The sequence below is a fragment of the Microtus pennsylvanicus genome, chromosome 5, assembly GCF_037038515.1.
Source record: "Microtus pennsylvanicus isolate mMicPen1 chromosome 5, mMicPen1.hap1, whole genome shotgun sequence".
NCBI lineage: Eukaryota > Metazoa > Chordata > Mammalia > Rodentia > Cricetidae > Microtus > Microtus pennsylvanicus.
This window is the reverse complement of record NC_134583.1, coordinates 80347683-80373086: the sequence shown is the minus strand read 5'-3', so window position 1 is coordinate 80373086 and position 25404 is coordinate 80347683. Positions and strand designations below refer to the sequence as shown.

The following is a 25404-nucleotide window of genomic DNA, read 5'->3' as shown; positions in this document are numbered from 1 at the left end:
AGGCCCTTGCGGACCCACAGCATACACCCTCTGTGGGAGGGATGTCTCATTGGGTAGGGGTCCCTCCATGCCCTCCCATGGGATTTTAGACTCCCAACTCTCTCTGCCTGTCATTCTCTTCCCCAAAGATACCCACCAGGATAAAGGAGCGGGCATCTGTGTAGAGACCTGGCCACATCCTCCTTTATTTAAGACCATTTGGCTCCAGGGGCAGGAGCTCAGGGCGGGGAACCTGGGGCAGAGGCTTAAGCGCCCACCTTGCTTTTCTCCTGCTGTAGCTCAATCTGGATATCCGTGAGCTTGGCTCGTAGCTCCTCGTTGGCAGCCTGCAATGCGGCGAGTGCCTCCGCTTTGTCTCCCTTGGCCCGGCTGCCCGCGCCCTTCTTTGACATGGTGAGGCTGGATGGCCAGAAAAACGCCCAGGGGCAGCTGCTCCGTCTGGGCCAGGGTATCCACGCCAAGCTCTTGGCAGGTGTCGCTCCGCTACATTTTCTCACTCACCTAGAGGAAAAGCACACTCCCAGTGAGCAGGTTGTATATGGCTGACCACTACAGTAGCCCCTAGGCCATGCACCTTCAGCCTAGAACTCAGGGCCTTGGTGTTGGGATGGGGGCACAGCCGTCTCCTCATCCACTCTCATCCCAGAGCTGAGGATGTTGTTCTGACTGTGTTTGCTGAAGACCAGCGCTGGTCAGAGAGGCATCTGCCGTGGACAGTGTCCTCACACAGGGACTCTGTGCATTGGACAGGCTAGTCCTTTGCTCCCTTAAGAAGAGATTGGTATGCAACTCCAGTGTTTCATATGTGGGTGTGAGACCCATGAAGACAACAGTGAGTGCAAACCATGAGCTAAGGAACAGATGGTAGAGGGGGCTGGAGAGATGGCTCAGTGTTTAAGAGCACGGACTGTCTTTCCAGAGGACCAGGGTTCAAGTTGCAGCACCCACATGGCAGCTCACAGCTGTGTGTAACTCTGGTTCCAGGGGACCTGACATCCTCATGCAGGCCAAACAAACACCAATGTACACAAAACAAAAACAAAGCAAGAATAGCTGGAGTAGTGGCCACAACACAGGGTCATCCCAGGGATCCACAAACTTCATCCAGGAAACACAGGGGTTCGGGGGTGGGGAATGAAGAGGAGGGGAGAGGAGGGAAATAAGAGAAGGGGAGGGGAGGAGAGGGAAATGAAGGAAAGGAGGCACACAGATCTCAATGAGTATTTGAACTTCCCTGTAGAAGTAGGGTACCAGCTTACCAAGAAAGAACCCACAAACCCTGGTTGAGCTCCCTGGGGCACTAGATCCCAGCTTAGTCCTTCCCTCCTGGGAATGGAGGCCTTGGGTGTGAATTCCCTGTTGCTATGCAACTAGTTGTGACTCCTCCCAGTTGTCTGTCCATCACCCATGTCTAGGATCTGGGAGCCACCTAGGCTGATCTCTTAAATGGGCTCAAGTTGACTGTTTGAACCATTGGTTAGAAACACAAGCAGCTTACAAAAGGGACTGAGCAAAATGGCTGGTTGCTTGCAAATATCCAGAAAGTCTGGGTTAGGGAGCTCTTGTGGATGGTGGACTCACTCACTATGTGGCAAGGACTCCCAGGGCCTTGGTCTAGATCAGTGCTTCTCAACCTTATAATGCAGTGACCCTTAAATATAGTTCCTCATGTTGTGGTGACCCCCAGCCATAAAATTATTTCCTTGCTACTGCATAACTGTAATTTTGCTACTCTTATGAATTGTAATACAAATCCTGACAGGCACAATATCGGATTATATTTGAAACAGCTGTTCACCCTCAGAGGGGTCACAATCCACAGGTTGAGAACTGTTGGAGCTATGGGCCCCTAACGTTGCTTCACTAACCTCTGTGAGCAAGGTATAGTCTTTTCTCCAGCTTCTGGGCCTCCATACCCTGCAAAGCCTGTTGCCCATCCTGCTCACATCCCAGCAGGGCAATTCTGTACCAGCTTCCAGCCAAGGGTATCAGACAGCCCAGAACCATTACATAAGATTCCTGTTTTAATTTATCCCCCTCCCTCCACCCATTACCTCATCAGCTGCCAGAAAGGTTCAGGGCCCCCGTAGGACCACCATGGTCATGCCAAAGCACCGACATTTACCTAGTGTCTTCAGGAGCTTTTTAAAACTTATTTTAAGATAAAACTACTTGCCGGGCAGTGATGATGTTGCATGCCTTTAATCCCGGAACTCAGGAGGCAGAAGCCGGCAGAGCTATGTGAGCTCAACACCAGCCTGGCCTACAAAGAGAGTTCTAGGACAGCCAGAACTGTTAAACGGAGAAATCTGTCTTCAAAAAACAAAAACAAAAAATAAAACCAACAAAACAAAAAAAACCCAACTAAACAAACAGCAAACAAAATGAAACCAATTTCTGTAGGTATCACACACCTTTAATCCCAGCACTCAGAAGGCAGAAACAAGCAGATCTCTCTAGGTTTAAGGTCAGCTTGGTTTACACATCCAGCCCTAGGACAGCCAAGACTACATGGTGAGTCCCTGTTTCAAACAAACAAAAAGCAGAAAAAGAAAAATAATCTGTAGGCCTTGCCTTGATAAAGCCATGTCACTAGTCACACACATACAGAGAGGTAACCAACTTCAAGAGGAAACAAGGAAGACACACGGGGCGTGTGCCAGGATTGTTTCCAGAAGCCCGGTGCTCACAGCCCAAGATGCTATGCTGATGAGACAGTGCAGGCCCACGTGGTCTGAGAAGGGCCATCTTGAGCCACCACTGGGGGAGTTCTGCCAAACTCTGCCTGCCTGAAGGAGCACTGGGCGGCAGATGTCAGCATCAGGCTACAATAGAGCAAGGGTTTCCATAGGATGGAACCCAGAAATGCAAAGACCTGGAGACTAAGGATGTCCTTAGCTTTATGTCACCTCAGCCCCAATCACAAATGCAGGAGAGTGAAGAGGGGAGTCACGGGGAGCTAGGCAGTCCTGAAATGTGCACTCAATGCAGGAAGCCACAGAGCAGGGACAGCCAAGGGACAGTCACTTCAAGTGGCTCTGGTTAAGCATCTGTAACTTGTTCCGTTTGTAGCAGAATTAGCATAAAATTATTGGTTATGGAGACAGAGGGGAGATGTCTGGGGTTTAAAAGCACTGGCAGCTTTTCAAGAGGAACCAGGTTCAAGTCCCAGCCCTGAAATGTCAGCTCACAGTCATCTGTAACTCCAGTTTCAGGGGATCCAATGCCCTCATCTGGCTTCCGCATGCACCATACACAACCATTGCATACAGAGATATATGCAGAAAAATACTCATACACATATAATAAAAACAAATCTTTAAAAGAATACGCCGAGTATCTTAAATGTTTGCTAAAGTGTGCTTGACCATTAGTGAAATAAAAAGCCCTAGACATTCTCCCCAGGTCTGAAGGAAAACCTGGGCTCGATCCCAGGACTTCTCAGCTCCCAGGCAAGGTACCGTTTTGCTGTCAGCACTGAGCAGAACTGAATTTTTCATGCTTTCTTTGGTGAAGTCATTAAATTAATAGCTCCATATACCATCTTTTATTTTGGGGTCTTCACGGAAGTAATAAATTTTCTTCCCAAGACCAGGGTAGAAGGTTTGGGCTGACCTCTGCCAGTCTCTCTGGGATGAGATACAGCAGTTGGCAGAGCTTTATGGTTGATGAATGCACCCCTGGGGTGTGTTAATCACCACTGTAAACCGCAGGGTGCTCGCTGGAGGCCCATGTGGGGAAGACTGCCCTCCCCACTCTGTCCCCGCTTGCCAGCAGGTTTAGTTAATGTTTAGCTCTGATATGTGTTTTGATGTCACCGTGTGACCTAAAGGACAAGGAGAGGTCAGAGCAGGTCTTCAGCATCCAGCACTGTTTGGAGCACTGTCCCCTTCCTGGTCTGCCCCGTAATTCATGCTCTGTCTGGACGGTGACTCATAGCCTTGCAGTCTTTAAAGCAGATTTGACCAGAGGCCTGAGCCAGGCCAATGACTCATGACGATGAACAATTGTAAGATGAATGGACCAAAGGGTAAAACCGTGTGATGCAGCCGGCCACACTACAGCTTCCATGATGAGATTTCTTCTCTCCTTTGTTTTCTGTTGTTGTTGTGTTTTTGCTTTTTCTTTTAAATTTTATTTTTTGACTGCAAGGGCAGATGCGAGGGAACAGGAAGATAAGTGGGATTGGAATGCATGATGTGAAATCTACAAAGAATAGAAGTTAAAAGGATTGTTTTTTTTTTAAAAAAAAAAAAAACAGGCTCGGATTTTCTGGTTAACTTGTTTATGGGGAAGAGATTATGACTCTGACAATTCATTTCCATGGAAACCTAACGTGACATTGAGGGAGGCAGGTGACAATGGTCCACCAAATTTGGGATCTGAGAGAGCAACTAGGAGGAGAGAGAAAAGAGCCACGGGCCATAGAGCCAGCATTTCCATGCCAGGCAGGATGCACCTGGTGATCCAGCAAGCCCTGCTGCCCACAGAGGGAGTGGGGAGGGCAGCAGAATCCACACCGGAGTTTCCTCCAGGGTTACAGACCAGAAGAGGCCCACAGGAGTCAAACAGATACACCTCAACTGCAGCTAAAGTCCTGTAAACAGAGCCGTCACTCAGAGGGGCAAATCAATGCTGGCTACCAGAGATGAGGATCCAACCCGGAAGCCAGAGGGAGAACCTTCCGCAGGTGGAACAGGGAGTGGAGGCTAACAAGGGGGGACTGTTGGAAGAGGTGCACCTCTGGAACACATACTGGCACTGAATGCTGATGGGAAGCCGGGTGCTGAGGGAGCAAGACTTTGGTAGAAGGCATAGGAGAGTGACCAGCTGTCACGGCCACCCTCAACCAGCAAGGATGACACGACCACCGGAGCTCTTCTCACTGCAGTTTTATTCCAGGACTTTTTATACTTCTCTCTCTCTTCCCCTCTCTCTCTTCCTCTCTCCTCCGGGCAAACCTCTCCCAGCCCTTAAGTAGGCATGGGCTGCCAATCCCGAATTGCTAGGTAGGCATTGCCCATAGGCCCACGCATATGCAGGCAGCTGATGATCATTGCGTGATCATAGCATAGGTCAGGCCTTAGCCATCTCAGGAGTTGATTATACATCTCCATCAGGTGTGACACCACGCAGCTCGCTACAAACAGCAACTTAGAGCAAAGCTGAGGTCTGACTAGATGTGCTGAATCCCAGTGTCCAGAGTTTTCCCTAGCTCTGCTGACTACAGCCATTGTTAATCCAAGAGAGAGCCTTTGACTAAAAGCATAGTGCCCGGAGTCCTATGTGGGGTACACTATCACAGGAGAAGCAGGCAGTACACTGAAGGACATCCAGGCAAGTCTGACTGCATGTGCGTTTTCTTGAAGCTAGAGGCAGAGGCCCCAATAGAAGCAGAGATATGCATTCACTCTGTGGCAGCCCCCTCGCTGGCCAGGTACAGAAATGACTCCAGGGTGGCACATCAGTTACTGTGTGTCCAACAAGACAGCACCCCAAGTGCCAGACCTAGCACCAGGCTCCCACTCAAGCCTCTAAATCCCCACACCTGCCCATTGTCTTATGTTTGGAATGAGAAGAGTCCTCAGCTGAGTAACTGGGAAGACCACTCCTTCTCTTAGGAATTCTGCATTGGCTTCCTTCACCGAGGGGAGCCCAGCTGGGCAGCCTGACCTCTTTGTATGCCGCTGCTCAGCGGATGGCTCTCATGGACATCCAAAGGCCCCGGCAAGAGGCAATAATAAGCCAGCCACCAAAGCGAGGCTTTTCTCCAAAGCCATTGACGCAAAGCCGCATGGCTTTAACTTCCTTCAGCCTCCTCAGACAGAGAGAACACAGCCAGGCACCTGCTTAAGCTGCCCCAACCAGGAAGAAACTTCCTCTTTGGTCTGTAAGACTGGACACCAAGTCACGATTCTTCTGAGTAACCTCCCTTGTCCCTTCTGTCCTGCATTCAACTTCACAAACGCTACTGTGCTATGTTGTCATTCCACAATTTACAGGAAGTAACGTATCATCAACTTGACAAGAACAACAAAATGTTCTGTTTGAGTACTGTCAAAGCCATCAGGAAGTTGATGGACTTCTCCTGACATGTTGTCCTTCAGCTGTGACAATCGATGAGACAGCTAGCTGCAGGTGCGATGGAACGTGTGAAAGCGTGCTTTGCGTGACGAGCTGACAGCAGCCCTTGGAAACAGGCGTGACGGCTGTCAGTGTACCGGCTGAAAGATAGAATTAACCAAGGTTTGGGTTGTGGCCTCATTTCCAACCACAATACAAAGAAATCACTTGTTGATTTTTTTGATTGTTTATATTTGTATATATTGATCATTTATAGGCCCCTGGGAGAAATGAAGATTGCAGAAAACAAGGTGGGAATGGGAGGAGAAAAGAACCCTTCCAATAAGAAAAAGCTTTAGCTCCTGTCTGGGGTCTCTGTGAGGCACTCACAACCCAGCCAGACAAGCCACGCCCACTACAAGGTTATGATTGACAGGAGTTGGGTAAAGTTTTTAGTTTGAGATCGTTTTTGTGCTGGTCAGTTTCTGTCACTTGACACAAAGTAGAGTCATCTGAGAAGAGGGAACCTCAGTTGAGGAATTGATATTGTGACCTTTTTGCTTTTCTTTTTTTAGCCACTTCAGTAGGTAAAGCTGCAGTACAGTTACTTGAATTTCTCTAACAACTCAGGTGTGTTTGCACAGCTTACTTGGCAGCAGAACACCCAATGAGAAATCTGTTATAGGCTGTCATTCCCTGTTTCCATGGTAGAGAGCCCCTGCTGTTCCCCTTGGCTATATAATCCATCCATTCATTGATGGCCTCTTCAACTCCCCCTCTGGAATCTTTGAGGCAAAAGGAAAATCGGGAGTTCCCTGCTATGAGTTCTTGGGGTCACCAGGACCCTAGTCAGCTCCCTCTGCCCTCCTTCAGAGTTTCCTTGTACTGATTTTACAGTCCAAAGACTGTACTAACAGAAGGGAAGACACACATTTTGGCTGCATCTTCCCAGATACACAGTCTTGCTGTAGCTTTTTAATCAAAGAAAGAAGTCTTGGGCTTACACCTACCAGCATTTTATTTACGCAGTAGGTGTGATTTAAAATTCTCCAGTGCTCTTCCCAAAGTGGAAGGTAGATATTAATGACCACAGAGCCCACCATCCAGTGGGAAGAAACAGAGTTCCCCTTAGATTCCAGGGAATTGTCATCTCCAGGGTGTGTTGCAAAGCTGCAAGCTGTGCAATTCTATATTGTATGACATTTTATTCTTTTGGCTTTTTGAGGGGGCTGCCACCCAGCTCCCAAATAAATCACACATGGATATTTATTCTTAGTTATGAATTCCTGGCCTTAGCTTGGCTTGTTTCTTGCCAGATTTTCTTAACCTAAACTAACCTGACTACCCTTTGCCTCTGGGCTTTTATCTTTCTCTATTTCTGTATACCTTTCTTTGCTTCTTTCTCCGTGGCTTGCTGTATAGCTAGGTAGCTGGGTGGCTGGGTGGCTGGCCCCTGATATCATCCTCTCCTTGATCTCTTGCTCCTTGCTCTCTTCTTCCTATTCTCTTCGTCTCAGAGTTCTCCTTGTATTTATACTCTGCCTGCTAGATCCACCTCTCCATGTTCCTGCCTTGCTATTGGCCATGCAGCTCTTTATTAGGACCATCAGGCGGTTTAGACAGGGAAAGAATCACAGATTCACAGAATTAAACAAATGCAGCATAAACAAAAGTAACACACCTTAAAATAATATTCCCTAATAGTTTTAATTGGTCTAGTTACTTTATTTGGGACATAAGGATTAGCAGCAACGGAGCTGGCAAGATGGCACATAGAGTCACTTGATGCCAAGCCTCACAAGCTGGGGTCCATTCTTAGAACTCCCCTGGCAAAAGACAACTCCCAGCTCTGCAAGCTGTCCTCTGACCTTCACATGCGCACAAAGAAATTAAATGTAAGACAAATTTGTTAACCACTATGCCATAGAAACCAGCAAAATTAATGTTTCTAAAAACAGCATATAGACACTTGTTGCTGAGTCTAGCAACTTGAACTTAATTCCCCTGGACCCACATGGTAGGGGGAGAGAACTGACTCCTACAAGTTGTCTTCCAACTGCCACATGCACACCATGACATGTGTGTGCCTACGTGTGTACATGCATGCACAGGCACACACGTGCGTGAACACACACACCACAATAAATAAATAAATGTACAACATTTTTTAGCAGGTAAAGATTATTACCACCAAGCCTGATGACCCAAGTGTGATCCTGGAGACCCAGTTGGCAGAGGGAGAGAATTGACTTTCACAAATTGTCCTATGACATCCACATATGTACCACGGCACACGGATGCATGTGCACAGACAAATGAAGGAGAAAATGGGCAGCTACAGTTGTTTTATGCAATGAACACATGTTGTGGACCTATTACTTTAACTGTGTAAAGCTGTGTTACATTTGTTTATGCTGCAGAATATTTAACTGCGTAAAGGTGTGTTACATTTGTTTATGCTGCATTTTTAACTAGGCAAAGGTGTGTTACACTGGTTTAGGCTGTATTTGTTTAATTATATAAAGATGAGTTGCTGTTTTATCTTGCCTGCTTAAGGCACCTGATTGATCTAATAAAAAGCTGAATGGTCAATAGCTAGGCCATAGAGGGATAGGCGGGACTAGCAGGCCAAGAGAATAAGTAGGAGAAGGAATCTAGGCTGGAGAGAACGAGAGAGTGGGAGGAGGCAGAAAGAGAGAGAACAAGGGAGGAAATGCCCAGGGCCAGTCAGGCAGGCAGCTACCAGCCAGCCAGACATGGAATAGGACAAACAGAATAAAAGAAAAGTAGAAAGCTCCAAGGCAAAATGTAGATGAAGAAAAACAAGTTAATTTAAGTTATAAGAGCTAGTAGGACAAGCACAAGTTAAGGCTGAGCATTCATAATTAATAGTAAGTCTCTGTGTCATGATCTGGGAGCTGGTTGGTGGCCCAAAAGAAAGCCTGCAACAAACCCAGACATTATGAAGTGTTTTAGAATAATAGGCCAGGCTTCCACTCAGCTCAGGCCCTTCAGAAGGTCTTGGGAAGAAAGGGACTCTGCCATCCAGACTGAAAGCCACAGCCACCGTGAACCAGAGCACTATGGCCCTAACTGACTTACAGAGATGGCTGGGTGAGATGAGGTGGACAGGGGTGGGCAGATGGGTAGATAAAGGCAAGCCCACACTTCCTCCTTCCTGGAGACTTCTATCTGAAGTTACATCAATTCTTCCTACTTCTCCTGAAGTTTTACTGGGTCTAGATGAGGATCTAACCATTCAAGAGAGATTTTACATATTTTTTTGGTTTTGTTTTTATTTTGTTTGGTTTTTTTTTCAAGCAGGTTTTCTCTGTGTTGCTTTGGTGCCTGTCCTGGAACTAGTTTTTGTAGACTAGGATGGCCTTGAACTCAGAGATCCACCTGTCCCTGCCTCCCAAGTGCTGGGATTAAAGGTGTGTACCACCACCTGGTTGATATTTTATATTTTATTACCCCAAAACAAGTATCTGGCATGCGTCACCTTGCCCTTCTCCATCTTTGTTGAGGATGATGTGCCCTATCCTACTCCATCTTTGTTGAGGGTGATGTGATGCCCTGTGCCCTATACTACTCCATCTTTGTTGAGGGTGATGTGATGCCCTGTGCCCTATCCTACTCCATCTTTGTTGAGGGTGATGTGATGCCCTGTGCCCTATCCTACTCCATCTTTGTTGAGGGTGATGTGATGCCCTGTGCCCTATCCTACTCCATCTTTGTTGAGGGTGATGTGATGCCCTGTGCCCTATCCTACTCCATCTTTGTTGAGGATGATGTGGTTGATGCCCTGTGCCCTATCCTACTCCATCTTTGTTGAGGATGATGTGGTTGATGCCCTGTGCCCTATCCTACTCCACCTTTGCTGAGGATGTATGTGGTGCCCTGTGATCTATGGCCTCTGCTTCAGTGAAAGGTTGCACCTACTGGAGAGGCTACATGAAGAACTGTTGACATATGTTTAGAATCATGAAACAGCCAAAGTCGAAGAAAACACTCAAGCTGGGAAGTGTGCGTGTATATATGTATATACATATATATACACACATATCTACTTATATATGTGTACTTTTATACAAATATACATATATGTGTTTATATATATACTTTTAAGCGTAGGTGTGCCTGTCATGTGTGTGTAGGTGTCCAAAAGAGGCAAAAAGAAAGGAGTAGCTAGAGTTACAGATGGTTGAGAGCCACTTGACATGAATGATCAGAACCAAACTGGGGTCCTCTTACCACTGAGTCATCTCTCTAGCCCCTGAATCTCAAACTTTTACCCTTGAAATTGATCTCTAGCACATCCAGGTGTGATGGCTCATGTCTTTAATCCCAGTCACTTGGAAGGCAGAGGCAGGTGGATCTCTGTGAGTTCGAGGACAGCCTGGTCTACAAAGAGAGTTCCAGGACAGCAAGGACTGTTACACAGAGAAATCATGTCTTGAAAACAAAAAAAAAGGGGGGCTGGAGAGATGGCTTAGTGTAGCTCCCGCCCTACAGGATGGAACACGAGCTGGGAACTAGGCTGGAGATTAAAAAACACACGCACAGCTACGGGGACGTGGGTCATCTTTGGTACAAGAATGCCCCCTTTATTGTGTTCAGGGGCAGCTTATATAGTGCTCTAGCCATGCCCCAGCTCTCGGGATCTTTCAGCTGCAGGCCCATCATGAATCACTCCCCTGCCATCAGGGTTTCCTGCTCAGAGCAGCTGCAGGCTGCTCAGAGCAGAGGAAAACAAGTTGTTTACAGGAAATTCAGGGTGTGGTGGTCTGCAGTCCTCAACAGCTCAGAGGTTAAGAGCACTGGCTGTTCTTCCAGAGGTCCTGAGTTTAATTCCCAGCAACTACATGGTGGCTCAAAACCATCTTACAGTGTGTTCTGGTGCCCTCTTCTTGCCTGCAGTGTAGGCATACAAGCAGGCAGAACACTGTATACATAATAAATAAATAAATCTTTAAAAAAAAAGAAATTGCTCTCTAGGAAACAAGGGCCTTGTTTAGCATGCCTCTCAACACCCAGCTGAGGATACTTCCATCCACATGGGCGTCTTTGTACCTGTACAGCAATTTGTCTGTTTGGTTGAGGAAGTACAGGTGTGGACACCACTCAGGCTGTCACTGGTCCGACAACTTCCTAATAACTAGTATCCCACATCAGAGACTAATTCCTGGACTGCACAGTCCAAAAGGACTGGCTACTTCAGAGATGGGTCCATTGGCCCGGAAGCACCGCTGTCACTGACCTCTGGCAGGAATAAAAACCCCACGATCCCCTGGAAACCCCTGAACTTTCTTCATTGGTGTGGGCTTGTGCTTGCCAAGCTCACTGCACACCTCACAAGTTTGACTTTGTCTATTTTTATTAATTAGTACATGTCATTTAGTTGTCAATAAAAATATACTTATAAAAATGCCTTTATCAGCCGGGCGGTGGTGGCGCACGCCTTTAATCCCAGCACTCGGGAGGCAGAGGCAGGCGGATCTCTGTGAGTTCGAGACCAGCCTGGTCTACAGAGCTAGTTCCAGGACAGGCTCCAAAGCCACAGAGAAACCCTGTCTCGAAAAACCAAAAAAAAAAAAATGCCTTTATCAGTGAGTTTTTATATAAAATTATCATACCACCGTTATTATCAATCAAAGCCATAGATAATCAAAGTTTATCTATGGGAACATTTCCAATAGTTCCCTGGATTTTTTTATGGGAACAATTTATTTTAGATATGTTTAGTTCTGTTTTGCTTGAGACAGGGTTCTGCTAGGCACTCCTGGCTGACCAGGAACTCACTGTGCAGTCCAAGCTGGTTTTGAACATGCAGTCTGTCTCTCTCAGTGTTCCGAATGCTGGGATTCCCACCCTCATGCCCAGTAAGTTGGTCTGAATGTGAAATATCCCACACAAGCTCATGCCTTTGAACACTTCGTTCCCAACTGGTGGCAGTGGTTTGAGGGTTGTGGAATATTTTGTGTAATGGGCCTAGCTGGTGGATTTAGGGCAATCATAGGGGTAGAACTAGAAGGTTATAGCTGCCTTGTTGTGACCTGAGGTCTCTGCTTTTCCTGCTCAGCAGCCCAGATGGGAGCAGGCTACATGACAGTCACATCAGTCATATATGGGTGAATACCCTCTGTCACCCCTTCTCTGCCATGAAACTGCACTTCCCCAAACCGTAAGCCAAAATAACTCCTCCCCTTACAGTAGTACGTCAGCCAGGTATCTTACCATAGCCATGAGAAAACTGACCCATTTAGATAAGGCGTCTGTCTTAAATATAAGATTTCTCAGGCACACGGTTCTTCTCACAGCAGGAGAGAATCCACTAGTTTAGGACAGAGAGTGAATGGCTAGGTTTGGACACCCAGCAAATACCCTGGGGATACTCTGTGTGTTTTGGATAGAATAATGATGTCCCCATGTTGTCCGCAGTTCTGGAGAGGCCTGTGATTGTGTGTACCACATAGCAGTACTACATGTATGAATAAGAACCTAGATGTCAGGCGGCTCTATTTAACCATACGAGTCCTGAAGAGCAAGCATCTTCCACACAGGCTCAGGCAGATGGAAATAGTAAGAATGACTTGCTGGACCTGAGGAGGTGTCCCTAAACCAGCACATGACTCTAGATGATGCAGAGCAAAGGAGGAGGGTCTTCAAACCTATGACCAAGTCTGGGAATAAAAATTGAGTGGCAAGTCTAATAAGAACAGCTCACCTGATAAAGATGCTGGTTATCCAAGCCTAACAATCTCTGTTTGATCCCCAGAACCCATGAAAAAGTCTAGATGCAAAGGCATGCATTTCTAAATCCAGGAGTAAGATGGGAGACAGGAGAATCACGGGGCAGGGGACTCTGGAGTGAACTGTACAGCAGCAGAGGCAAGACGGTCTGTGCTTCAAAGTAAAGTAGAGGGGAACACTGACCTCACCCCCACCAGAATAGAAGTTGTCTTCTGGCTTCTACATATGCATCCATGTGCACACTGGTACACACACACACACACACACACACTCTCTCTCTCTCTCTCTCTCTCTCTCTCTCTCTCTCTCTTTATCTCTCTCTCTCTCATGGTTCATACACACACACGGTTCATACACACATACACACACACAAAATGTTTAAGATAAAAAAAAAGAACGGCGTAGTGTAAAGCTAAATATACATGCGACAGAATGAACCCTAGAAGGAAAGCCTCCAGTGTGTGGGCTTATACACAGATCTGATCTGCACTAGCTTCTTTGTAGGCTGCATATGAGTAAGACATTTTGACAAGGGCGCTTACTCAGGGGAGGCTGGACAGACTTCCCAGATCACGGTGCTGAGGAAACTGCAGACCTGTATGCACCCCAGCACAGCTGGCTGGACCCCAGCCTCCATCACATACAACAACTAACCGAAAGCAGATGAGTCTTCAAGATAAAACCACAAAACTCTTAGACCAGCAGTTCTCAACCTGTGGGTCACAACCGCTTTGGGATCAAATGACCCTCTCACAGGAGTTGCCCTAAGACCGTTGGAAAACACAGATGCTTACATTATGATTCATAACAGTAGCAAAATTTTAGTTATGAAGTAGCAATAAGAATAACTTTACGGTTGGGGGGGTCACCACAACATGAAGAATTACATTAAAGAGTCCTAGCAATGAGAAGGTTGAGAATCACTGGCTTAGAAGACATAACACAGGGCAAACCCCTCACGACATTTGAAGTCAGTGATTATTTCTCTGACACCAACGCAGAGAAAATAAGACAAACTACTGGAGGCAAACCTTCCATGCCCGCAGGAGGGGAGAGAACATTGACAGAACATGGAGCTCGTGAGGTTTATAGCCACAGCACGCAGGTGGTGCCTATGGCACAACGAGAAAGCACATACATGACTTAAGTGGGTAAAGAATTTGAACAGATAGTCCTCTAAGGAAGATAGTCAGCGGTCAAACACATGGAAGATGCTCAGCATCACTGACTGTCAGGAAAGTAAGCAACCCCTAAGAGATACCACCTGACACTAATTAGGATGGCTCCTGTCAAAAACAAATCAGTGCTGGGGCGGGTGCGGGGAATTGGCGGGTGCGGGGAACTGGCACCTCGCGCATGACTGATGAAGACGTAAAGCGGTGTGGCTGCTGTGGAGAGCGGTCTGGCGGTTCCTACAAAAATTAAAAATAGAGAATTGCCGAGGGCCCTGGAAATTCCACTCCTGGGCACACACTCGGGAGAACTGAAAATAGGATCTTGAAGAGAGATCTGCATGCCGGCGTTTATAGCGGCATTACTCATACCAGCCCAGAGGTGACAGCCCGGGAGCCCATCTACAGTTGAGCGGGTGTAGTTCACGGGGGAGCAGGAAAATGTCACCGCATTCGTCACTTTCATTGGTGTGATGACAAAAGCAACTTTTGTCAGAACAGGTTTCTTCTGGTTTGTGCTTAGGAAAAGATACAGTTCCTCACCGGAAGATCTGCAGGCAGAAGTGCAGTGTGATGTGGTTGGTCACATGGTGTAAGCAGCCAGGAAACAGGAAGAGGACAGGAAGTAGGGCTGAGCAATGAAGTCTCAGAGCCCACTCCCACTGACCCACTGCCTGCCGCAAAATTCTGCTTTACAGTCCTTCCACAAGCCTCCAAATCAGAACTGCTGAGTTCATGAGGGACATTGTTCCTCCATATCGCAACAGTATTTCAACCCTAGAAAGGAAGGAAATGAGAGCACCTGCTAGGCCATAGATAGCCTTGAAGACATTGTATTGAATGAAATAAGCCACCACTTAAAGATGCTGTGTGGGAATCCACTCACTGGAGAGAGAGAGAGAGAGAGAGAGAGAGAGAGAGAGAGAGAGAGAGAGAGAGAGAGAGAGAGAGAGAGAGAGAGAGAGAGAGAGATTGAGAGAATTACAGGACTTGCCATTGCCAGGGGGACAAAGAATTGATTAATGGAGACGTTCAGTTTCCCAAGATGGAAACCATGGAGATCTGTTGCATAGAAAACAGGAATCTATTAAACGTACTAACTTGTGTGATTGTGAACAAGGATGATAAGTTCTATTTTATATCTATATTGAGAGTTAAAAGCTTAAGAAGTGGTATGAATTAGTGTCCCATGACACCATCTCTACTCTTGTTTGTACATAATAGTCGCCCCCTGCAGGCGGCACCACACATTGCCCTGAGGCATCTGCAAACAGCCCGATTTCCAGTTCCTCCAGTTGCCGGTCACAAAGTTGCAGGTGCACATGGGATAGAGAAGATGACAGAGCAGGCTGGGGCCAGCATTTGGGTCATTTCTTCAGGCAAGGCCTGCACTTGTTCCCTTGGGTCTATTCCAGCCCAGTGCTTGTCCAGCGCTGCGGCCTGCTGACCATATACAAGGGCAACTTGGTTTGCTGTGGTTAGTACTTAGACTCCATGAATGGTCCATGAGTCGTAACCTGGACATGAGCAACAGAAAACAATCTCCGTGGAGGTTCTGAGAGAGACAAGTTTAGCATGGACCTATAAAGGAAACAACGGTTTTTAACAGGAAAAATCATAATTTCTTTATTCTAAATAATGTAAGTTTGATACCTTGGGGTACAGGGCATGGGGGGATGACCTCACTAGCGCCCAGATGATTATAAAGGAGCACGAGGTCCTGGAAGAGGCCCTACCTTCTAGTAAGCGTGGAATGTGCCAGCGGTGCTGCCGAGTTTTATGCCAACTTGACACAAGCTCAAGTCATCTGAAAGCAGGGAGCCTCCACTGAGAAGGAGCCTCCATTAGATCTGGCTGTGAGCCTCCACTGAGAAGGAGCCTCCATTAGATCTGGCTGTGAGCCTCCACTGAGAAGGAGCCTCCATTAGATCTGGCTGTGAGCCTCCATTGAGAAGGAGCCTCCATTAGATCTGGCTGTGAGCCTCCACTGAGAAGGAGCCTCCATTAGATCTGGCTGTAGGGCAGTTCCTTAATTGGTCACTGAGGGTGGAGGGCCCAGGCTATTGTGAGTGGCACAATCTCTGGCCTGGTGATCCTGGTTGCTATAAGAAAGCAGGCTGAGCAAGCCATGATGGAGCAAGCAATGAGCAGCACCCCTCCATGGCTTCTGCATCAGCTCCTGACCCCAGGTTCCTGCCCTGCTTGAGTTCCTGCCCTCACCGCTTCTGCTGATGAACTGTTATACAGAACTATGAGGGAAATAAACCCTTTCTTCCCAACTTGCCTTTGGTCGTGGTGTTTCATCGTAGCGACAGCAACCTAACTAAGGCAATGGGCAAGTACAGAACACTGTCCATAGCACTGAGAGGGCTGACTGGTTGGTGGGAGGGGAAAGCAACCTCATGGATATTATTTTTCTACAGCAAAACTCTAAGTGGATTAAAGAGAATTGAGGGTGGGAGGAAGAAAATATCAAAGCATGAAAGCTACTGGGGCCAACTGAGAGTGAGCATTCATCAAAGCTCTGGGGAGAAGAGGCCTTTCCAGGCTTGAACGGATGAAAGGGATCCACACGGGAAAGATCGATAGCTTCACACCACGGATCTTTATTATAGACGTGCAGTGCAATTAGGAGACCGATAACAGTGGGGGTCTCTTTGCAAGAATGCCGTGGGAAGTGTCTGCATTTTAAGTTAAGTTAACGGGCTGTGGGGGAAAAAAGAGAGAGACCTTACTAGATAAAATACTAGATGAGATAATTTACAAAAATGAGAAGTAAAATTGATTTTAGAATTCATGAAAAGGCAGCTGGAAAGACAGAGTCAGTGAAAAACACTTGCTGCGCTTGTCCGAGGGCTGGAGTTTAGTTTTCAGAACCCATGCTGGGAAGCTCAACACTGCTTGTAACCCAAGATCCAGGGGCTACAACAATCTCTTCTGGCCCCTGTGGGCGCACACAGATGTGTGACATTCGTCCATATGGACACTTGCCTGCACATGAATAAACAGAAAAACCTTTTTAAAAAATCAAGAAAGGGCTAAGGATAAAGCTCACTTGGTCTGGGTGTGGTGGCCATGTCTTTAATACCAGCATCCAGGAGGCAGAGACAAGTAGATCTCTGAGTTTAAGGCCAGTCTGAGACAATATAGCAAGTTCTGGGGTAGCCAGGGCTACATAGAAAGATCCTCCTAAATCAAAACAACTCTGAGATTCCATCTTAGACCCGTCAGAATGGTCAAGATCAAAAATACTGATGACAGCTTATGCTGGAGAGGATGGGGGAAAAGGGAACACTCCTCCAATGCTGGTGGGAGTGCAAACTTGTACAGCTGCTTTGGAAATCAGTATGGTGATTTCTCAGAAAATTAGGAAACAACCTTCCTCAAGACCCAGCAATACCACTTTTGGGTATATATCCAAAGGATGCTCAATCGTACCACAAGGACATGTGCTCAACTATGTTCATAAAAGCATTATTCCTAATAGTCAGAAGCTGGAAACAACCTAGATGCTAGATGCCTTTCAGCCAAAGAATGGGTAAAGAAAATGTGGTACATTTACACAATGGAGCACTCAACGGTAAAAAGTAATGACATCTTGAAGTTTGCAAGCAAATGGATGGATCTAGAAAAAAAAACATATTGAGTATAGTAACCCAGACCCAGAATGATAAATATAATATGTACTCACTCATAAGTGGCTTTTAGACATAAAGCAAAGAAAAAACAGCCCACAGTCTACAATCCCAGAGAACCTAGACAACAAAGAGGATTCTAAGAGAGACATATATGGATCTACATAGGAAGGAGTAAAAGACAAGATCTCCTGAGTAAATTTGGAGCATGGGGATCATGGGAGAGGGTAGAAGGAGCGAGGAAGGGAGGGGAGCAGAGAAAAATGTATAGCGCAATAAAAACCATTTTAAACAAAGAATAAAAAAAAAGCTCAGACCATGAGCTACTTAAAGTAGCCTCAAGGGCTGGGAAATAATGAGTTTTACTGTGTCATATACACAATAAATAAGTAGCCTGTAGTTACTGAATAAGCAAGTCATGGCATCTCACAATTGTGTTCCTTCTAGTGAAAACATCTGTAGGTGAAGGTGTGCAAATAAAAGAAAGAAAGAAAGACCCTGCTACAAAATAAGCAAATAAATAGATAAATAAATAAATTGGCAAAAGAAAGAAAGAACAACACACACACACACACAAGCTCAGTTGGTAGAGTGCTTATCTAGAACACATGAAGCCCTGGGCTCAGTCCTTAGCACCACATAAACCTGGTATGGACCTTTAATCACAATGCTTGGAAGATGGAGTCAGAAGGATCAGAATTTCAAGGCCATCCTTAGCTACATAGTAAGTTCAAGACCACCCTGGTCAACGTGAAACACGGTCTCAAATACACACACACACACACACATTATTCCACACTCAAGAGGGAAGCTGAATCAGGAACATCAAAACTCTGCCTCAAAAATATCTAATAGAACTGGGTGGTGGTGGCTCATGCCTTTAATCTCAATACTTGGGAGGCAAAGGCAGCAAATATTTATGAGTTCAAGGCTAGCCTGGTCTACAGAGTGACCAGACCATGTTCCTCCTGAGAAGTTCATGCCAAGCATCCACCAGAGAGACCAAGCTCAGACACCAGAGGAGCTGGAGTGCGCAGCCAGGACAGCCACCCCTGGGGACAACTTCCCAGACAGAGCAGAAGCCCTAAGCCCCTGGGAGGAGGGCACCTGGGTCACTGAGCTAAAAGTAAGTTCCTCCTCCTTTCTGCCTGCTCCAGGAACCAGATGGTGCAGGGAAAGCAGCCATAAGCACTGACTGGAGAAAGGAAAGCCTCTGCAGAGGGAGTCCTTGGTCAAGCAGGTAGAGCCGGCTGCTGCCGGGGCAGATAGGAAGACTCTCATACATAGCAGACGGAAATGCAGAAGCATTGCAGCAGCTTCAAATATAGCAATGCCACCAAGTGGTGGCGGCGGTGGCGGCGCATGCCTTTAATCCCAGAACTTGGGAGGCAGAGGCAGGTGGATCTCTGTGAGTCTGAGACCAGCCTGGTCTACACGAGCTAGTTCCAGGACAGCTAGGACTGTTACACAGAGAAGCCCTTTCTTGGAAAACAAAAGGAAAACAAGCAATGCCGTGCCTTGATATACCTAAAAGGGAAAGTGACGTCCCATCAAAAGCCTGCACACAAACATTCACAGCAGCGCTGGTCATTTCAGTCTAAAGGTGGGAACCACCCAAAAGTTCACCAGATCATTAGCCAATAAACAGTAAACAAGATGGGGTCCATCCACACAAATGACTATTGCTCAGTCATGATAAAGAATGGGGAACCAATACGTTGTTGCAAGATGAGTCTTGAGGACACTGTTCTCGATGACAGAAGTCAGGCATGAAGCACCACATGTAAGGTTCTGTTTACATGAAATGTCCAGAATGGGTGAAGCCACGGAGGCAGGAAATACAGTGGGGGTCACTGTGGCTGGGGCAGGCACATGAGGGACGTTACTGCCAAAGGGTTCAAAGTTCAGGGTTGATGGAAGTGTTCTTAATTCATAAAGTCTCATGAATTCTGCTTCCGTCGGTAAACTGTGTGTTGTGTGAGTTACAGTTATTACAGTGGTTCCCTGAGATTACAGATGTGTGCCTCCCCACCCAGTTAACTATCTTGACATTTAAACAACAAATAAAACTTCTAAGTAAGTCATATACAAAAAAGTTACTAATGAAGAAATTAGAAAAATATTTTTGAACTGAATAAAAATGCAAACACAATATACCAGGATTTATGGGACATATTAAGAGTAGGGGAAAAAAGGAACCATCACGACAATAAACTGTTTTGTTTATTATCAGTTTTTAATTAAGCAAATTCTTACATTGGAGAGCTGGTAAGATGGCTCAGTTGGTAAAATACTTTGCTATCAAAGCTAACTGAGTTCAATCCCTGGGACCCAGATGTGGAAGGAGAGAATTGGTTCCCGCAAGTTGTCCTCTGACTTGCACAGCTTGTGGGATGTGTGCACCCACCCACACACATACACATACAAATCAATCAACCAATAAATGGTTTTAAATAAAAAGTAAGAAATCCCTTTTTTTCCCCAAAGATTTATTTAGTTATTAAGCATACAAAGCTCCTCCTGCATGTACACCTCCATGACAGAAGAGGGCACCAGATCTCATGACAGATGGCTGCGAGCCACTATGTGGTTGCTAAGAATTGAACTCAGGACCTCTGCAAGAGCTGCCAGTGCTCTTAGGCTCTGAGCCATTTCTCCAGCCCCAAGGAATCCTTTTTTATTTTATTTTATTGGGGTTTTTTTTTTTGAGACAGAGTTTCTCTGTAGCTTTGGAGCTTGTCCTGGAACTAGCTCTTGTAGACCAAGCTGGCCTCAAACTCACAGAGACCCACTTGCCTCTGCCTCCCAAGTGCTGGGATTAAAGGTGTGCGCTGCCACCATGCCCATCTGGAACATAAAAAGATTTCTAATCATGTGCAAATTCTCTTCTCTTAAGAAAATAGAGGGGGCTGGAGAGATGGCTCAGTGGTTAAGAGCACTGCCTGTTCTTCCAGAGGTCCTGAGTTCAATTCCCAGCAACCCCATGGTGGCTCACAACCATCTACATTGAGATCTGGTGCTGTCTTCTGGCCTGCTAGCATACATGCAGGCAAAGAACTGTATACATAATAAATAAATAAAAACCTTAAAAAAAGAAAATAGAAAAAAGGAAAGTAAATCATGAAGAAAGACAGTAACAGAAATCAATACATTTGAAAACAGGAGAATAAAACCAATTGTATTAGAAAAAATTGTATTAGAAAATACAATAATATTAATAAATATCTGATTAAACTGATGAAATAAAGCCGGGCGGTGGTGGCGCACGCCTTTAATCCCAGCACTCGGGAGGCAGAGGCAGGTGGATCTCTGTGAGTTCGAGACCAGCCTGGTCTACAAGAGCTAGTTCCAGGACAGGCTCCAAAGCCACAGAGAAACCCTGTCTCGAAAAACCAAAAAAAAAAAAACAAAAAACAAAAAAACTGATGAAATAAAAAGAGGAATCAAAACCAACATCAGGATCGAAGGGGGTGTTATCACTCACCCCATGACATTGAAATCCCCTAGAGAAGGATGCTCACTGGTACCTGGAGTCGTTTTGAAGTGCTAAAGAAAACCCTCAGCACAAAGGTATCTGCTGATGGAAGGCACCCAGTGTTCAAAGTGTAATGATACCAATTTTGTTTCTGCACTGATGCCTTCAGAAAAATAAAAGAGAACACTTATCAAGTCTTCTCATCAGGTCATCCCACCCTGACACCAAGACTAGGCTGGGGAGATGGCTCAGTCAGCAAGCATGGGGGCCTGATTCAATCCCTAGAGCCCATGGGAAAGTCCGGGCATGGTAGTGTGCGATTGTAATCTGTGTTCAGGCAGAGACAGACAGATTCCTCAGGCCTGTTGTCCAGATAACATAATCTAATTGGTGATCTCGAGGCCAGTTAAAGACCTTGTCTCAAAAAATAAAGTGGATGGTTCCTAAGGCACCTGAGGTTGACTTCTGGCATCCATGCAAAAGGACACCACACACACACACATACACACACACACACACACACACACACCACTAGCAAAAAATATTCCAAAAAGAGAATATCCCTCATGAGGATGGATGAAAATCTCTTAACAAAACTAGCTACTCCAATTCACCAGTAAGTTTTATCACATGGGGACATATTAAAGAAAATTGGGTAAAAAGTTTAAAGTGAATCCATTCAATTTATCACTATATTCATATACTGAGAAATAACTTCAAAAGATGCAATAGTCTTTGAAAACATTCCAAATATATCCACGATTAAAACTTAAACGAATTAGAAATGAAAGGAAACACCATTAGGCTGGTCAACAGCAGTTACTTAGAAACCATAGCTGAGTTGATGAGATGGCTCAAGTGGGTGAAGGCACCGAAACTGAGCCAGTTTCTATACAGTGCCCTCTGCCTTCCACGTGTGCACCTTGGCATGTGTGCCTATACCCCCAAGAAATGCAAATGTGTAATAAAGACTATAACAGCACACACGAAGAGGGAAGAGCTATTTGCTATTTCCTTTTCTCTAAAACGGAAACCAATGCAAGAGCCTCTCTCCTTATTACTTCTGCTCAAAGCTGCGCAGGGGAAAATGTTAAAGGCCATGCTAAAGGGAGAGAAAGACTCACTGGTAATCACACAGGATGTGGTCATCTCCATAGAAAGGCCTGAAGGGAGAGATGGCTCAGCCGTTAAAGGCTTGACTCACAACCAAAATATAAAGGCCCAAAGAATCTACCAAGAGTTTGGAAAGTTAAAATGATAGAAAGGTGACAGAGAAAAATAATTTACGTTCTTCAATGGTGTTCACCATTATATTTCTGTATTGCAGCAGCAATTTTGCTTTAAAACAATTCAATACACCATAGCACCAAAATAAAATGAGATACTTAGATACAAATTTAACAAAATAGTTACAGTGTTTGTGCACTTGGAGCTAGGGGGCATTCATGAGGAGAAATTAAAGAATCCTGAAGTACGCAGAGAAACAAACCACGTTCAGGGACTGGGGAAACTTGGTGTGGCTATGATGCTGTTTGAAAAAATAATGAGCCAGTGAAAATCTGAAACAAACTGCTTCTTAATAAGTATCGAGAAAGAAGTACCTAAATTACCCAAGCCATGCTGGGAAACAAAGGACAAAATTGGACTCAGATATTTCTACCTGATTTCAAATTTACAATAAAGCTATAGCAACCATGGTAGCGTGGCTTGGCATAAGAACTGGTATACATCTGGGAGAAAAAGAGAGAGAAAGAAAAACACATCTTCATACTGTGTAGTCACTGATTTCTGACAGAGGGTCCAAGAGAGCTTTGTGACAGTTGGTCTTTCAACTTGATGGGATTTGAAGCCACCTAGGAGGGTCACCTCTAGGTGTCTCTGAGGGCATTTCTAGGGAGGTTTAAATGGGGTGGGAGGACCCACCATTGAATGTGGGCAGCGCTGTCCTATGGAATGGGGTCCCAGAATGGAAACAAAGGGAAAGGGGAAGCCAGTTCTTCCCCAGCATTCACCCATTTGCTTCCTGACTGAACGCAGCACGACCAGGCTCTCATATCAGCATTGTCGAGCCTTCCCCACCATGGTGCTCTCTTAAGCCTTAAGCCCAAATCAATCCTTTCTCTTTCCTGTCTTAGTCAGGATTCTATTTCTGTGAAGAGAGAACGTGACCACAGCAGCTCTTCCAAAGGAAAACATTTAGCTGGGGCTGGCTTACAGTTCAGAGGTTTATTGTCATGGTGGGGATTATGGCAGCCTGCAGGCTTACATGGTGCTGGAGGGTAGCTGAGAGTTCCACATCTTGATCCGCAGACAGCAGAAGGAGACACATTGGGCATAGCTCAAGATCTCAACGCCTGCCCCCCTAGGAACACACTTCCTCCAACAAGGCTACACCTCCTGATAGTGCCACTCCCTATGGGCCAAGCATTCAAACACAAGAGCCTATGGGACCGTATCTGTCCAAGCTACCACATTGCCTTAAGCTGATTTTGTCAGGTACCTACCCACAAGGATGAATAACCACTGTTGATTTAATGGACGAAAGGTAGCCTTTCCATCATGCTAGAACCTTCATCTACATCTACACAACAAAGCACCACACTCCATGACCAATAGAGACCACCTGAAATGAATGAAATTTATGCCCTGGCAATCCTGAAGCATGCACGGGGAGCCCGTATATGGCAGTTTGTATTGGGTTTCATGGTCTAAGTTGATGAGGACGATTGACCAGGTGTCTTCCTCAAGAGGGTACCAGATCTCATTACAGATGGTTGTGAGCCACCATGTGGTTGCTGGGAACTGAACTCAGGACCTTTGGAAGAGCAGGCAGTGCTCTTAACCGCTGAGCTTTCTCTCCATCTAGACAAACGCAAATGTGAAGGTAAAGGCAGACAGCATCTTTAGAATGCTGGACCAGGAAAAGATTGCTTAGGACAAAAATAGTGGAAACCTGGATGGGGATGGTAAAGCCATAATCCAGCAGTCGGGAAGCTGAGGCAGAAAGATAACACATTCCAAACCATCCTGGACTACTTAGCAAGACTCCATGGAGGGTGGGCAGAGAGGAAAGAGTGGAAAGGAGATGAGGAGAGAGAAGGGAAAGGAGGAGGTTGGAGGACAGGAGAGGACACTTGCAGGTGCATAAACAGGAGAGGTGGTCTGGGAAAGCTCCAGAGGTTTCCAACCTTTTCTACATCCATGCCCTTGACTTCATTTCCTTCCTGCTCTGAGGTCAAAGGCAGAGAGCAAGCAACCAAATCTATACCATTGCCAAGTGTGCTTTTTCATAAACTGGAGTGGGATTCGCCTGCTGGCACAGCAGGAAGTCAAGCACAGAAACCTGAGGTTAGCCCTGTGCAAATCATGGGGAGTCACTTCCAACATGCCCTTGAGCTGCAGGAACTATTCAAGTCCTACCTCTCTCTTCTCGGTGGGAGAGTTCAGCAGGGGTCCACGAAGGTCACCAGGGGTTCAGTGAGGGGAACGAAGCACACAAAGCCCCCCCTTCTGACTCCCCTCCCACAGCCAAAGTGACACTGGATCTCAGCTTAATGCAAAGCAGACAATGGTGTGGACCAGTGTGATGTGAGCATCACACAGACACAGGGCTCTTCACAGCTCAGATCCTGTTGGCTGGGCTGTACCATGGCTGACCCTGACTGTATAGTGACACAGACTTCTCGTGGGGACTTCAAACCATAACAATCCTCTGAGTCAAAGGCAGCCCAGTCAACCAACCAGAAGTCAAGGTCATGTATAAGAGCAATGGTTCAGGGCTGGTGAGATGGCTCAGTGGGTAAACATACCTGCCACGCACAAGCTTGGAGACCTGATTTTGATCCCCAGATCTTATGTCATCTGACTTCCACATGCACAGCCACCATGCTATGCATATACACATACACACATACACATGCACACGCGCACACACACATACACACACATGCATACTCACAGACACACACATGCACACGCACATACACACACACATGCACTTTTTGTAGGTTGGTCTGCAACTCTCAGCTATCCTCCTGCCTTAGTCCCCTGAGGGCTAGAATTACAGGTGTGCTGTGCTGGTTAATATTAATTGTCAACTAGGCAGACTCAAGAATCACCTGGGAGACAAATCTCTCATATATGTAGGAGATTATCTTATGTCAACTGAAGTGAAAAGACCCATCTTAATTGTGAATGGGACTGTCCCCTAGGCAGGACATCCCATACTGAAAAAAAAAATGGAGCCAGAGAGCTGAGCCCAAACATTCACCATTCTCTGCTTCTTTACTGCAAGCGCAAGATGAGC

The 25404-nt window shown here is 46.1% G+C and overlaps 1 protein-coding gene across 22 annotated transcripts in view; it reads right to left on the bottom strand.

Annotated features, from left to right (window-relative positions):
* Jakmip3 (Janus kinase and microtubule interacting protein 3) overlaps positions 1–25404 on the bottom strand; it is a 129369-nt gene that overhangs the window by 77667 nt on the left and 26298 nt on the right. For 21 of the 22 annotated variants that reach the window (XM_075972631.1, XM_075972641.1, XM_075972637.1 and 18 more), the window contains exon 2: positions 258–501. In XM_075972631.1, coding sequence (XP_075828746.1) covers positions 258–392 — 135 coding nt within the window. In that variant the 5' untranslated portion in view covers positions 393–501. Of the gene's footprint in view, positions 1–257; positions 502–2414; positions 2502–25404 lie in introns of those variants that run through there. The other variant, XM_075972632.1, reaches the window with a different exon arrangement.